General features: G+C 44.2%; 1 protein-coding gene across 2 annotated transcripts in view; it reads left to right on the forward strand.

Moving 5' to 3' along the window:
* ANKRD28 (ankyrin repeat domain 28) overlaps nt 1-15,598 on the forward strand; it is a 496,481-nt gene extending 480,883 nt beyond the window's left edge. For both annotated transcript variants that reach the window (XM_069212092.1, XM_069212091.1), the window contains exon 28: nt 12,560-15,598. In XM_069212092.1, coding sequence (XP_069068193.1) covers nt 12,560-12,846 — 287 coding nt within the window. In that variant the 3' untranslated portion in view covers nt 12,847-15,598. The remainder of the gene's footprint in view (nt 1-12,559) is intronic.
* Nucleotides 15,599-16,255: the final 657 nt, after the last annotated feature.

Below are 16,255 nucleotides of genomic sequence, written 5' to 3' on the forward strand. Positions count from 1 at the left end.
TTATAATTTTTGCTCTAACAGAGGACTTGAAATTAATTCAACAAAATCTAAGTTTATGGCCTATAACCCACACAAACTATTTAGGGGGAAAATGATGATAGCAGGCCAACCAGTGGAGAGAGTCAGACAATTTGATTATTTGGGGATTAGGTTAAGTGACGACCAACGTTAGTCGGCACAGATTAAGAAGAGTCTGACAACACTTAGGCAAAGGTCTATAGTGATAGCTAAGAAAATAGCTAATACTTGTGAAGGGGAGATAACACCTGCCATCACCGTTTACAAATCAGTGGCAGTAGCGGCCTCAATTTATGGTGCCGAGCTTTGGGGTCATACCAACTCTAGGTGTCTGACCACTGTAGAAAACCGGTTTATTCGAAATTTCCTAAAGTTGCCGATGAGCACCCCTCTCACTCCACTAAGATTTGATTTAGCCCTAAATGAAATACACAATGAAATTGCATTAAGACCCCTAATGTATTGGATTAATCTTTGGTCCTCAGAGGACCGGTCCATTCTCCATAAAGCACTAGATGAATTTCTTGCAAATGACAGCGTATTAAAGATCCCTTGGTTCAGATACATCAGAGATACGTGTAAATTTCTTAGAATGGAGGAGGTGTGGAGTGCTCCCCACAATTTGGCAAAGGGAACAAAGGAACGTGTAAAAAGGTGTTACTGGGAGAGCATTCTGACCCAAATTTGGTTAAAAAATCATGGTAGTCTGACTTTGCAGTTCTTAGACCATAAATGTAGTCCCAAGTTCGAGGCCTATATGGATAATGTAAATCCTCCATATACCAAAACACTATTTATTAAATTTAGACTAGGGACTCTTCCGCTTAAGTCATTTACAGCGCAATGGAGACCGGAGGACTGCAATTCAATATACTGCCATCATTGTCAAAAGACAAAAGAGTCACTCGCGCACTTTGTTTTTCTGCCCTAGATATTTGGTACCTAGGAAAAAGTGGATTGCTCCACTATGTAGGGCTATTGGGATAAGGGAATGGAATACGGCATTACGACTCCTAATAACTGATACAAATGATAAAATAGTTTTTTCTGTGGTGGGATATCTGCGAAGTGCATGGTTACTAAGAACAAAAGAACTATTATAAATGTGTAATTTTAATACATTGGTTCTAGACTATATTCACTTAATACATCAGTTTTTAACCGGATGAACCTAAAACCTAAACGGTCTGGATTTTAGTTTAAAGAATAATGACGATTTGTATGTTTTATAAATATATGACCTCACTATTTATTTAGGGTTCTTAAAAAAAAGTAAATTATGCAATTTTCTCCTTTTATCTCGGATAATAGAGACAAATGTTAAAATTGGTCACTCAGCGGCAAGGTTCTTGTAAAATACACAGGTGACACGAACTAGAATTCTGATAATCATGTGCTTCTAATGTCCTGATTTTAGATTATACTTAATTAGTTTGATAAAATTTTAATTAATTGAAGTTAAATTTTAACAACCTAATACTTTTATATGTTTTTGAGATTTCGTAAAAACAAAAAATGTTTAAAAATAACGTTGTCTATACATTCTTAAAATTTTTAAAGTGCTATGCTTCTTAATCATGTTATGTCTTGTATTGTTTACTTTTATGGCTTATAGCCGAAATAGTTATATATGATGATGATGACTGACCATCTTTAGGGTGACTACACCCTACTTATGGCCACTTCCGCCGGCAAGTGGGCATAACCCTAACCCTAGCGGCCTAATTCCTTCCAAGCAAGATGGAGGAATTTAAAAAGTAGTGTCCACTTCAGCTCATCCACCTTAGGGTTGGGACTGGCATGAAGTGGGCACTCCTAATTTAACCGGCTATTTTGCCGCCAATAGTGGGGTCAAGACAGGGTCGTTAGGGTCATCTCTGCCATTTGGAGAGACCTGGTTCGTATTACAAAGGTGGCAAGGCCTTTGAAGTTCCCCGCCCTGGAATGTTCATCCTGCCTGGGAGGGGAGGTCACACCCTCTGTCCAGTGTAGGCTTTTGCCCCTCAAATGTAGGGGGGTGTAGGAACACTTCTGTGGTGGTTGAACTAGTCAGGATCGGTCAGTCAACACACTGGTAGTTAGTAGGTTTTCAGGGGGCACCTCCAAGGTGCCCTCTGTGTGCATTTTGCAATAAATCCATCACTAGGGTCAGTGAGGATTTATTCTGAGATGTTTGATACCAAAACATCCCATGATTTAGAGAAGCCATCATGTAGCTGGGGGAGTCGTAATATCCAGTGTCCAGCTCATGCATTTAAAATGGCTTCCCTGTGCACTTATGTCTCAGAATCGAAAGACAAAGCAGGGGCATATCTGCTCATGCATATATGCCCTCATATGTTCCTGGATGCACCCTGACTTAGAGGTGATTTACACCTGGCACATGCAGTGTTAGGGGACCTTGCACACAAGGGTGTGACAGATTGTGTTTTCAATTTGGCCTGCACCAACGCACGCAGTCTTCAGTGGCAGCACTTGTGCGAGTTTGGTGAAGGTTCTCTGAGGGTGGCACATTGGTGCTGACGTCCTCAGACTTTCCTTAGTCCCCAAGGCACCAGGGGTATCATTTATGAGGGACTTAGTGGTAGCTAAAGAGTTTGCCAATTGTGCAAAACAACTGCGCAGTTTTGGGAAAAGATCTGGCACCGGAGACCTGGTTAACCAGGACCCGGTGCACTAACAGTCAAAACCAAAACTCTGAGCCCAACACTAGATGCCGGAAGAGCTATGCATAGCATGTGTATCTGCAGCTACACGTGCCATCGAACATACACTAGGTATTTATAGTTAGGACCATGTGTAGAGGAAAGTACTCTTTTTGTCATGGTTACCACCACTTTTTGCCTGCTGTCAGTGTGTTTTGACTGTTTTCACTGGGATCCTGCTAACCAGGACCCCAGTGATTGTGCTCTCTCCCTCCAAATTTGGTTGCTTAGGACTTTGCCCACCCCAAAATTGGCACACTGGTGCCCCCATAAGTCCCTACTATGATACCTAGGTAACCCGGGCATTGGGGCACCAGGGGTTCACCATGGGCTGCAACATGTATTGTGCCATCGATGGGAGCCCATGTAAAATGTCTCCAGGCCTGCCATTGCAGCCTGCGTGAAAAGGTGCATGCACCCTTTCACCACAGGTCACTGCACCAAGTCACTAAGTCACCCTTATGGTAGGCCCTCTTATCCCAAAGGGCAGGGGGCAGGTACCTGTGTGTGAGAGTACCCCTACGAACTCCAGCTCCATTGCACTGGACTTCATAAGTGTGAAGAAGCCATTTTACCCGTGTACTGGAACGCGGGTTACTACCTGTGTCCAGCACATAATGGTAACTCCGAACCTGGGCATGTTTGGTATCAAACATCTCGGAATCATACCTCAATTCTGTTGCCAGTATTAGTTGTATGATTCCATGCACTCTGGGAGCTCCTAAGAGCACCCCCAGCATTGCTCCTACCAGTCCCACGCTGCTGCCATCCCTCAGATAAGTTTCTGTCCTCCTGCTGCTTGACCAGCTCAGGCAGAGGGAGGCAGAACAAAGGATTTCCTGTGGGAGAGGGAGGCATCACCCTCTACCCTTGGAAATAGGTGTTACATGGCTTGGGAGGGGTAGCCTCCCCAAGCCACTGGTATACTTTGAAGGGTGCATTTGGTGCCCTCCTTGCATAAACCAGTTTGCACCAGTCCAGGGACCCTGGTACCTGCTCTGGCATGAAACTGTACAAAGGAAAGGAGAGTGACCACTCCCCTGTCCATCACCACCCTAGGGGTGGTGCCCAGAACTCCTCCAGGTGGCCACTTAATTCTGCCACCTTGAATCCAAAGAGGGCAGAGGCCCCTGGGAGTATCTGAGTGGCCAGGTCAGGTAGGTGATGTCACAGACCCTCCCAATAAGTGTCCTCCCTGCTAGGTGACCAATCCCCCTTCCTGGGCTATTTAGGGTCTCCCCCTTGGGTGGGGTCCTCAGATTCGACCTGCAAGATTCCAGCAGGACTCCTCTGCATCATTTACTTAATCTTCTGGCCACTGAGACTGCAACTGGACCCTCCAGGAACCAACAATCTGCAACTTCAGTGACGTCTCAGCTCTGCAACATTTTCTCCGGCTCCTTCCAGCAACTGCAGCATTTCCCCGGCTGTGCATCCTCTGAGGGTGACAAGTCTTCAGCCTGCACAAGAAGTAAGAAGGAATCTCCATTGGAGTTTGGAGTGAAGGAGTCCCTCCCCTTCATCCGCAGGAGCCAACTGCAACGGTGACCGGCTGCATGAATCTTCTGTATGGATCCTGCAACACAGGTGGTGGTCTTGAGTGGTCCCCTTGGTCCTCTCTACCAGCTGTCCAACTTAGGAGACAGTAAGCCCTTGCCTCTCCTTGCAGGACTGTACCCCTGTGCACTGCGGCTCTTGCAGCTACCAAGGCCTGTTTGATCCTCCTCCAAGGGAACTTCAGGCTTCGTGTATCCCCGGCCCTCAGCACTCCTTCATGCAAAGCATAGCCCCTTCCCTGCCGCTCCAGCGACGTGGGACTTTTCCAATGTGCTGCGTGGGCCTCACTGCTACTCCTATGCCTGCTGCAAGTGGGGGCTGTCTCCTCTTCTTGTGACTCTTACAACTGCTGAGGGTAATCCCGGACTGTCCTTGGGTTGAGTCCCCTGGACTGTACTGGTCCTCTTCAGCCTTTCAAACCTTCTTCTAAGACTTTTGCATTTACCAAGAGTTTATGGTTTTCCAGCACCACTGACCGACTGCATCTCGACCGCCGACATGGGACATCATTTGCATCACTTCTGGGACTCCTCTTTGGCTCCTGTGCTGCACTGCTGACCACTTTCGTCGACCTGGTTCTACATCCAGTAGTGACTAGTTGCAGGCAAGCCCTTGCGGGCAACCTCTGCTGCGCACAGGCGAAGGTTGGGTGCTTATAGGGGGGTTGATCTCAGGCGTTTGCAACGGGCCAGGCCCTCTGGCCAACTGCTGCATGCACGGCAGTGGTTGGATTAACGTATAGTAATGAAAGAGTATACATAAAAAATAAAAAAAAACATAGAAATTCAGTGAAAAACCCAAAGGTTACAGGGAACGTTATAGTTAAGAAATAGTATTTAAAAAAAAAAAAAAAAATCACTGAAAAATAAAACAAAGGTTACGGGGATGTTATAGTTAGGCTCACATTTTTAAACGAACAAAACCGTAGAAATTATCCTATTATAGTTAGTTATTTCAAGTAACTGTCATGCCCTAAAGTAACTAACTTGCGCCCTCACCATGCACTTCTAATTACTCCACAAATTACGACACTCATGACATCTTTGATAACATCATTGATGATATAAATAAATGTAATATTTGCAGTAACAAATTGACATACTGTGCAGCCTGTTTTTTGTTTGTGTGTGTGTTTGTTTATATATATATATATATATATATATATATATGGAAAATGTCACTTACCCAGTGTACATCTGTTCGTGGCATGAGATGCTGCAGATTCACATGCTGTGCACTGTTCCTGCCATCTAGTGTTGGGCTCGGAGTGTTACAAGTTGTTTTTCTTCGAAGAAGTCTTTTCGAGTCACGGGACCGAGTGACTCCTCCCTTTCGGCTCCATTGCGCATGGGCGTTGACTCCATCTTAGATTGTTTTCCCCACAAAGGGTGAGGTAGGAGTTGTGAGTATACTAGAGGTGCCCATGCAATGGAGTAGCAATGTATATACATAGTGTGTATTAAAATAATAATTATGTATATATTTACAATTTTCATGCAACTAAGAACGGCTACAGGCTCCCGGGGAGGTGGGAGAGCGCATGTGAATCTGCAGCGTCTCATGCCACGAACAGATGTACACTGAGTAAGTGACATTTTCCGTTCGATGGCATGTGTAGCTGCAGATACACATGCTGTGCATAGACTACAAAGCAGTAATCTCCCCAAAAGCGGTGGTCAGCCTGTAGGAGTTGAAGTTGTCTGAAATAATGTTCTTAATACAGCCTGTCCTACTGTGGCTTGTTGTGTTGCTAACACATCTACACAGTAATGCTTAGTAAATGTATGAGGCGTAGAGCAGGTGGCTGCCTTACAAATTTCTGTCATTGGTATATTACTGAGAAAAGCCATTGTGGCGCCCTTCTTTCTAGTGGAATGTGCTCTTGGTGTAATGGGTAATTCTCTTTTAGCTTTAAGGTAACAGGTAAACTATCCATCTGGCAATACCTTGTTTGGATATAGGGTTACCTGCATGAGGTTTTTGGAAAGCTACGAACAATTGTTTTGTTTTACGAAACTGTTTTGTTCTGTCAATGTAATGCATTCGTGCTCTTTTTATGTCTAATGTATGCAATGCCCTTTCAGCTACTGAGTCTGGTTGTGGAAATAAGAATGGGAGTTCCACAGTTTGGTTTAGATGGAATGGTGATATGACTTTTGGTAAGAATTTTGGATTAGTACGGAGAACCACTTTATGTTTATGTATCTGCATAAAGGGTTCTTGAATAGTAAATGCTTGTATTTCACTCACTCTTCGAAGTGATGTGATGGCTATTAGAAAGGCTGCTTTCCAAGTAATAAATTGGATTTGACAAGAATGCATGGGTTCGAATGGTGGGCCCATGAGTCGTGTTAATACAATATTAAGGTACTGGTGGTGTTCTTGGGGGTATTATTTTTTTACTCCTTCCATAAAGGCTTTAATAACTGGGATTCTAAAAAGCAATGTTGTATGTTTAATCTGCAGATAAGCAGATATTGCAGTGAGATGGATTTTAATGGAAGAGAAAGCTAGATTAGACTTTTGTAAGTGTAGTAAATAACTTACAATGTTTTGTGTGGAGGCTTCTAGTGGCATCATTTGATTAGCCTGACAGTAGCAAACAAATCTTTTCCATTTGTTTGCGTAACAATGTCTTGTTGCGGGTTTTCTCGCTTGTTTAATGACCTCCATACACTCTTGTGAAAGGTTTAAATATCCGAATTCTAAGACTTCAGGAGCCAGATTGCTAAATTGAGCAATGCTGGATTTGGGTGTCTGATCTGTTTGTGTTGTGTAAACAGATCTGGTATATTTGGTAGCTTGATGTGGGGTACTACTGATAAGTCCAACAGTGTTGTGTACCACGGTTGGCGAGCCCACGTTGGTGCTATGAGTATTAGTTTGCGTTTGTTTTGACTCAGTTTGGTGACCAGATAAGGAATGAGCGGGAGAGGGGAAAAAGCGTAAGCAAATATCCCGAACCAGCTGATCCATAGAGCATTGCCCTTGGACTGAGGGTGTGGATACCTGGACGCAAAGTTTTGGCATTTTGCGTTTTCTTCTGTTGCAAATAGATCTATTTTTGGTGTCCCCCAGCGGTAGAAGTGATCCTGTAGGATCTGGGGATGTATTTCCTATTCGTGAGTTTGCTGTTGATCTCGACTGAGATTGTCGGCTAACTGATTTTGAATGCCTGGTATGTATTGTGCTATCAGGCGAATGTTGTTGTGAATTGCCCAATGCCAAATTCTTTGTGCTAAGACACAGCTGTGACGAGTGTGTCCCCCCCTGTTTGTTTAGATAATACATTGTTGTCATATTGTCTGTCTTGACAAGAGAGTGTTTGTGGGCTATCAGTGGTTGAAAAGCTTTTAATGCTAGAAATACCGCTAGCAGTTCCAAGTGATTTATGTGAAGTAGTCTTAGTTGATTGTCCCATTGACCTTGTATGCTGTGATAGTTGAGGTGTGCTCCCCACCCAACCATGGAAGCATTTGTTGTGATAATGGTGTGAGGCACTGGGTCTTGAAAAGGCCGCCCTTTGTTTAAATTTATAGGGTTCCACCATTGAAGCTAAGAGTGTGTTTGGCGGTCTATAAACACTAGATCTTGTAGTTGACCTTTGCTTGTGTCCATTGTTTTGCTAGGCACTGTTGTAAGGGCCGCATGTGTAGTCTTGCGTTTGGGACAATAGCTATGCATGAGGACATCATGCCTAGTAGTTTCATTACAAACCTTACCGTGTAGGGTTGGTTTGGTTGTATGCTTGATCTTACATTTTGGAATGATTGAACTCTTTGTGGGCTTGGAGTGGCAATTGCTCTTTGTGTTTTGAGTGTTGCTCCCAAGTATTATAGTTGGGATGGTTGCAGATGTGATTTTTGGTAATTTATAGGAAACCCTAGTTTGTGTAGAGTTTCTATGACGTATTGCGTGTGAAATTGACATTGTTGTTGAGTGTTGCCTTTTATTAGCCAGTCGTCCAAATATGGGAATACGTGCATGTGCTGTCTCCTTGTGAGCTGCTACTACGGCTGGGCATTTTGTAAATACTCTGGGGCCTGTTGTTATCCCGAACAGTAGCACTTTGAATTGATAATGTTTGCCTTGAATTACAAACCTTAGGTATTTCCTGTGAGATGGATGGATGGGTATGTGGAAATACGCATCCTTGAGATCCAGTGTTGTCATGTATTCCCCCTTTTTTAGTAAGGGAACTACGTCTTGAAGTGTTACCATGTGGAAATGATCTGATTTGATGAAGAGATTCAGTGTTCTGAGATCTAAGATAGGCCTTAACGTTTTGTCCTTTATTGGAATAAGGAAATACAGTGAGTAAACGCCTGTTTTGGTGGCACATCTGGAGGGAATGTTGTGAATTCTATGCAATAACCATGTTGGATAATTGATAGGACCCATATGTCTGTGGTAATGTGTCCAATTGTGGTAGTATTTGGTTAGCCTCCCCCCCACTGATAAGTGTTGGTGTTGTGACATTGAAGTCACTGCTTGCTAGGGCTTGGTTTGGCGGGCTGGAATTTCCCTCTTCCTCTTGGGAATTGTCCTCTATAGGAACCACAAACCCTCCCCCAGAACTCCGCAGCCATGCATGCCTACGAATCGTTACAGCCGTGTTGACAGTCCGTGCTGCTGTATCTGCAGAGTCCAATGCGGACCTTATATGATTGTTAGATATGGCCTGTCCCTCTTCAACTACTTGCTGGGCACGTTTTTGGTGCTCCTTGGGCAAGTGCTGGATGATGTCTTGCATCTTGTCCCAGTGTGCCCTGTCGTAGCGTGCAAGTAGGGCTTGCGAATTTGCAATTCGCCCTTGATTGGCTGCTTGTGATGCCACTCTCTTGCCCGCAGCGTCAAATTTTCTACTCTCTTTGTCAGGTGGTGGGGCATCCCCTGACGATTGTGAGTTCGCCCTTTTTCTTGCCGCCCCTACAACCACTGAGTCCGGTATGAGCTGTTCCGTTATAAACACTGGGTCTGTTGGGGGTGGTTTATTTTTTTCAACCCTAGGCGTTATAGCTCTTCCCTTTACAGGCTCTTCGAGACCTGTTGTGCGTGCTTGAGCATGCCCGGTAGCATTGGCAGGCTTTGATCGGATGAATGGGTGGATGCCAGAGTGTTGAAAAGGAAATCATCTTCCACTGGTTCAGAGTGCATCGTTACGTTGTGGAACGTAGCTGCCCTGGCTAGTACTTGCGTATATGCTGTACTGTCCTCAGGTGGTGACGGCTTGGTTGGATAACACTCTGGGCTGTTATCAGATATCGGTGGATCATATAAATCCCATGCATCAGCATCATCTTGGGTCATCCCAGTATGTGTGGGTGACTGCATTAACAGTGTTCCCACTGGTGACAAATGTGGTGAGTGCAGTGGGGATGGTTGTGGTGAGACCTGTGGCGGTGGTGACTTGTCTCTTACCACTTTGGCCTTTTGTTGCATCACTGTTTCTTGAAATGCAAGTTTTCTTTTAGATTTGAGTGGAGGTAAAGTCTGAATCTTGCCAGTATGCTTTTGGATATGTAACCTTTGTTGTCTTTGATCAGGTTCCTCTATATCCAACTCTTGCTCAAATCTGTCTTTCCTTGAGTTGCATGGAAAGCCCTTGCTCCTCAGTGTATGAGGTTTGTTTCGGCTCCGAGGCCGCTTTTTTCGGTACCGAAGTTTCTAACATAAGTCTTTTACAGTTCAGAGGAGCTTTTAAGGGGTTTGGTCGATTCGATCACTCGGTGTCGAAATGTTTCAGTGCCGGAATCTCGATCGGAGTCGGAAGTCTTCGGCAACTCTTTGGCCTTTTTCGGTGCCGATGTTATCTGGTCACCTTCCCTTCTGTGGGTTGAGCCATGGCCTGCTGGCGGTGGCGTCCCCATGGCCTTGAGTTTCTTGGTGTGACCCAGAGTCTGGGACGGGGCAGGTTTGCTCACGGTTTGTTGCCCCGTCGAGGGTCGTTCACTGTCGGATTCATCAGAGTCCGTTTCTTGGATGGAGATTCTTTCTTCCTCCTCGACGTCGAGCCGTTCTTTCGGTTTCTGTGGCATTTGCAGTCTTCTTGCGTGTCGATCTCTCAAGGTTTTCTTTGATCGAAACGCTCGTCAAGCTTCACAAGTATCCTCTCTGTGTTTGGGGGACAAACACAGGTTACAGACCCGGTGCTGGTCTGTATAAGGATACTTTGCGTGACACTTAGGACAGAAACGGAAGGGGGTCCGGTCCATTAGTCTGGGACGATGGGTTTGGTCGGGCCGACCAGGCCTCGAAGAGTGGAAGCCCCGAAGGACCGCCGAAGCGGTCTTGATGTCGGTGCCGATACACTAACACTAAACTGGTACCGAACGAGAACAATACCATCGAATTTTTGATACTTTAGCTAACTTTCCCGATTCGAAATATGGAGCGAAGAGGAACACGTCCGAACCCGATGGCGGAAAGAAAACAATCTAAGATGGAGTCGACGCCCATGCGCAATGGAGCCGAAAGGGAGGAGTCACTCGGTCCCGTGACTCGAAAAGACTTCTTTGAAGAAAAACAACTTGTAACACTCTGAGCCCAACACTAGATGGCAGGAACAGTGCACAGCATGTGTATCTGCAGCTACACATACCATCGAGGAATATATATATATATATATATATATATATATATATATATATATATATATATATATATATATATACACACACACACACACTTTTGTTGTTACATAGGCAATTATTTTTCTTTTTCTTCTATGTACGTTCTACATTATAGATGTTCCCAGAGGTGTTAACATTATCTCAGGAAGTTTTTTCTTAGGGCAGGTTTTTCTATTCAAGCATTGTTCTATGCTTCTCCCTCAAAGATGAGTTCTTGGGATCCCCTCTTGTTTCTGTGCTTTTACAGGGCAGGCTTGGCTAAAATAAAGTCTTTCTACGGCAAAGAGCTATGTTCCTCCAAGTACTGGTTGTACATGGGTTCAGATCCCACCATGGGAGCAAGCTGTTTTTATGTTCATATTGTGCATTGTCTTCCTAAAATGTTTTGTCCCACTGCCATGGGTAACATTATTCCCATGCTTTTCAATGCTTTTGTTACTCTACTTGCCTGTGGTCCTTCTCACAGTTCTTATGGTGTATTGTATGTTCTGACCTAAATTCCTAAGAGCGTCTGGTCTCTTCTACATCACTTGACTGTCATGTTCTAATTAGGGACTTTTAGTAGGATCAGTCATGATCCGTATTAAAACCTGCTATGAATTAGTCAAGACACAACCCCGAGGGCTTGCGTGCTCATTCTGCTGGAGCCAGAGCTGCAACCACTACACTGGAATGCGGAGTTCCGGTTGTCGATATCTGTGAAGCAGCAACAAGGGCTTTTTTTGCACACATTTACCAAACATTACTGCTTGGACAGTCAGGTCCGTTGTGATGGGCATTTTGCCCATTCGATCCTGCAGGACATCCTTGTCTGAAATGGTGTGCAGACCTACCTCCGTGGATGCTATTGCTTTGGTATCTAATTCTAAGGTAAAGAATCTACGGTTAGATGTCTTTCAGATGAACAGGTTGCTTACCTTCGGTAACACCGTCTTTGGTAGATTTCTTACCAATCCAGCCTTATGCCCTGCTCTGCGAACTGATTTCTAAAGACTGGGACTCCCCCTACAGGGGAAGCTTTGCGAACTGGTCTCTTTCTATCTCAGATTCTTTTCTTGGCATTAAGATACCTCCTTTGGGAGTTTGTAATTGACTGACACAAAGATGTCTCTTTATGGCAGACTGTTTCCATAGGCAGTTTCTATAGTGGCTCTCCGTTTTTGGTGCAGAAAACAGTCACGAAAGAAACGGATGTCTGCATGTCAGAGGGGGGATTTTATAGACTCTTTTGACGTTGCATCAAGACGTCGCTACAGTGTTCCACAGCGCCCTCTCCTGATGCACAGAGGTAGTATTGGGGGAAAAAATGTAATGATGGAGTCTGGTGCCTGTGGAAAATTATAAGGTAAGAAATCTGCGGCTAGATCCCGTCTCTGTCTCTACCAGATAAGGCATTTCCAAGGTAAGTAACCTGTTCTCCAGGTCTCATCTTGTCTGTTATGGAGAGACATCTTTTATAATCTGAAGTAGAGCAAGAGGAAACTCTGGAGAGGTGTTTATGCTATTATTCTTGCTCTGCTGCATTGTTGCTGACAAAAGGCCATGAGGGTTTAATAGTAATTTTAAAATGGTCAACAGAACTTTGCATTTTATTTTGCCAGATCTCCTATTGAGAAGTCTGTTAACAGATTTCCTTTTGTATTTCAGGTTACACCCCAGCATTGGCTTGCGCCCCCAATAAGGATGTGGCTGACTGTCTAGCTCTCATCCTGGCCACCATGATGCCAGTCTCCTCCAGCGGTGTGCTCCCCTCTCTGACTCTGAGTGCCATCAACCACTACACAAACACCTCTAAGACTGTCACCTTCGACTCCCTGCCGCTTGTGCGAAATGAACACAGCTCCTACTGTAACTTCAACAGCATCAGCCGGGAAGATGGCTACCCCTACCCGGAGGACGATGAGTTGAACGATTCGGATTCGGAAACGTACTGAGGTTGTTACTTAGAGCACAGTCGTGCTAAAGGAGCCCGGGCATGTGGGAAGGACACAGAACCCCCCACATTCATCAGACTCGAGTGCTAGAAGTGCACTTGATGTCTTGGCCACAATGATGACCGCTATGATTTTATAAGATTTTTAAGCACTCATGCCTTTGAAGAAGAGGAAGAAAGCTAAAAATGGAGGCCCCTGAAAACTTGGGGCTTTTCGCCATTTATATTCTTTGGGCAAGTTGCATCTGTGAACAGGGGCTCAACAGTGTCCAGGTCCGTGACAAAGAACTAAAGCAATGAATGTCCATAGAATTTTATTTTGTTGTTTCCACAACGTGGTGCCAGGATCAGCGACCTGCGGCCACGCGCCCCAGGCTGGTCTACAATAACACTACTGTAAATAGAGAAACACCAGCTGTGCAAATCTTTCTAGATGACAAAATGATTTAAAGGCAATAAACAAGTGTGGTACAATAGGCATTGTGTGTGCAGCAAGTTGCCAAAGGACCAAATAATTTAAACTTTTTCTTTTTTTTTTTTTTGGTGTAAATTAAGGTTCAGTACTTTTCATGTGAAAACTGGAAGTGGAGAAACAGCAAAAGCTCTGTGGTCTTCACAGCAGTGACAGGACATAATGTTGTGTTCAGTTATTCCCTATAGTTTCCAGGACAATTTAAATACAGCAAAACAGATGAATAAATTCTCTTTTTGGGGGGGAAATGTCAGGTGGGCGGAAGATACAAAATGAACTTCACATAATTTTATAATGCTAAAACTTTACATTTAAGCCAGCTGATGTGTTGCAGTTTAAGATGTGTACAGGGTATTTTTTTAAGGACTCAGACCATTTGGGGGTTGCTTAGTTTTAGCTTTTAACATTTGGTTTTTATGTTGAATTGTTTATTTTAAGAATATGGCAGGTGGTGTACTGGCTGAAGAACAAGAGCCCATGTTAACGCATTCAGGGATGCCCAGCGGTGATACAGCTGAGGTCTTGAAGGACAACAGGGCAAAGCTGTCTAGGTGCAAGATCTGCTCGTCCTTAAGGAATATTAACAACTGCTCTGAGTACAGAAGTGGTGTGTAGGATTCAGCAGGGGTTGCTCCTTCTCGATCTGCTGTATGTGTTGTTTTCCTTCATGGGAGTATGGTGTAACCTTTCACCTGGGAAGAGCATTGCACTAAGTCCTTGCACTAGCTTGCCTTTAGTGAACCCCCCCACATTGAACTGGTGTACTTCTCCCCATTGGGGAACCTATCGAGTACGCGCATTTTGTAAAGTTTGGATGGTCCAGTGCATTTGTTGTGATGTTGGGGCATTTCCACTTTCTCCTTTGCATCCTGCTGGGTAGTCTTTAGAACAGTATCACCCCCAAACATATGATGCAGTTGCCTGCAGTATTGTGCCCACATTGTCTCTGGTGTCAAGTTTGTTATGACAGACAAGTGGCGATGGCTGCCTTTGCAGAGCGGTCTCTGATTAGCAGTGAATTGCTGCAAAGATGGTGGGGGTCTGGGGCCCTCAGCTTGTGTGAAGAATGTTAGACTCAGGAGGTACACGAATGGGAGCTGCCATTAGATTAATGCAGTATTCTACTTGCGTGTACGTTACTTCTGAGATTCACCACCTCCACACAAATCTCAAATAATATGCCTCCATGGGTGGCTTTCACGTTTAACAGTCTAGATGTCTGCTTCTGGTAGAGTAGTGGTTTGTAGGCTTCAGCCTGCCGACTCTACATCACCTGTCCAGTCTGTATAGTGTAATGCGTCCACGGTTTAAGCTAGTCTGGCCAGTACCTGCATGTTCGGTTTCAGGTGCAAGTCAAGTTCCTCCAAGAATTCCAAAAGCGTTGGAAAAAGGCAGATGTAGCATGCTTCCTCTGATGCATGCCATGTTCTTGTGGTGGGGACTTTTGAAGCAAAATCCCCACCTCCCCTTTTCATTTGTGTTTATATATATATATATAGTTGATTTACAAAGACTGTCCCATTCCCCTCCCAGATGTCAAATAGGACCACTCTGCCTCCCTGCCACACCACCCTGGCTCAGCAGCTCTTGGTGTCTTATGGTCCAGAGCTACCTTGGACCTCTAGTGTGGGTTTTACCCATTTTAGAGAATTAATTATTTTTTGTGAAGTCCCTGCTGTGAAAAGAGTCAGAGCTTGGGGTTGGGATGTGACCGAAGGGTGTTGGGGAGGAAAGGGCAGAAAAGTTATTTTTGCCTTTAGAAATTCAATGGACTTTAGTCCCGGTGAATTTGCTGCCTTGACCTTAGAATTCATATTTATGGCCACAGGACTGTAAAATATATTCCTGCTGATAGATGATTTTCTTGGTTACATTTATCTAGTTGATAAGACTTCAGCTCTGTTTGGTTCGTGTTTAAACCTGTTACTTTTACAAGTGAGCCAGCTTAGCCCATGCCCGGTGCTCCAGCGTGTAGGTAAAGTGCAAATGAACTGCAACCAATCAACCCCGATTACCACCGTCCTTTTTGTATTGTGACACTGGAAAACTAAGAGAACTGTGACTGAGCAGCTGGTTTTCTGAACACAAAGTGTGAAAACGGGACAGTATTTTGATCTCTTTGATATTTTTGTGAGTTTTTTGAAGACTTGATATACGCATGTACATAGGATAGCGAGTGCTTACCTGCTGCATTCTCTGCACTCTTTCAGACATGGAGATTCCTGTATATTTTATGGAGTATAAATAAAACCCAGATGTGAGTTGTATTTAATGAACAATCCACTTGCCTCATGTACAGTACTTTTGTGATGAGTGGTTTACGTATTTGTTTCACTGCGACAGTAATTTGAGAGTTGTCGTTTTTAACTTGTCCTGTTATGAAGCTGAAGTCTGCTTACGTTGAATACCAACAAAAGTAGTAAGCAAACCTATTAAGAAACGAAAAAGTTTGAGATGATGGAAAAGGCTACGGATGGTTTCAAATTCTTTCCAACCTGGGGGGTGATGCAGTGTTTTTTTCACATCAGTTGGTAGATTCAGATTCCTACCAAAAGCTGTGAAGTAAGAAGTATTCAGTGAATTGTGATGGGTTGATCAAGAAGTTGCAGTGTTCTGAAACTCAGCAAGAGTGAGCAGACAGATACTCAGTCTGTCAGCATGGGACATTGATAGAACCCCCTTGCACTCACAGATAAGAAGAATCATGCTGTCAATTGTTTACACACTTTAGATTATCTGTAACGGTGTTAGGCCTTCTTATCCACTCGAACTCTACACGCCCTTTCAGTTTAACAGAGAGTGTGAATCCTAATCAATTTTCAGTGCTTATCTTCACTCTAGTGGTTGGATCTGGCATCATGGTAATATTTGTTTGAATAAGAGACAGGTGGATGTTGACAAAAGCATTGTCTGCTTTGGAACCCTCACCTAATACCCA

The sequence above is a fragment of the Pleurodeles waltl genome, chromosome 10 (assembly GCF_031143425.1).
Source record: "Pleurodeles waltl isolate 20211129_DDA chromosome 10, aPleWal1.hap1.20221129, whole genome shotgun sequence".
Classification (NCBI taxonomy): domain Eukaryota; kingdom Metazoa; phylum Chordata; class Amphibia; order Caudata; family Salamandridae; genus Pleurodeles; species Pleurodeles waltl.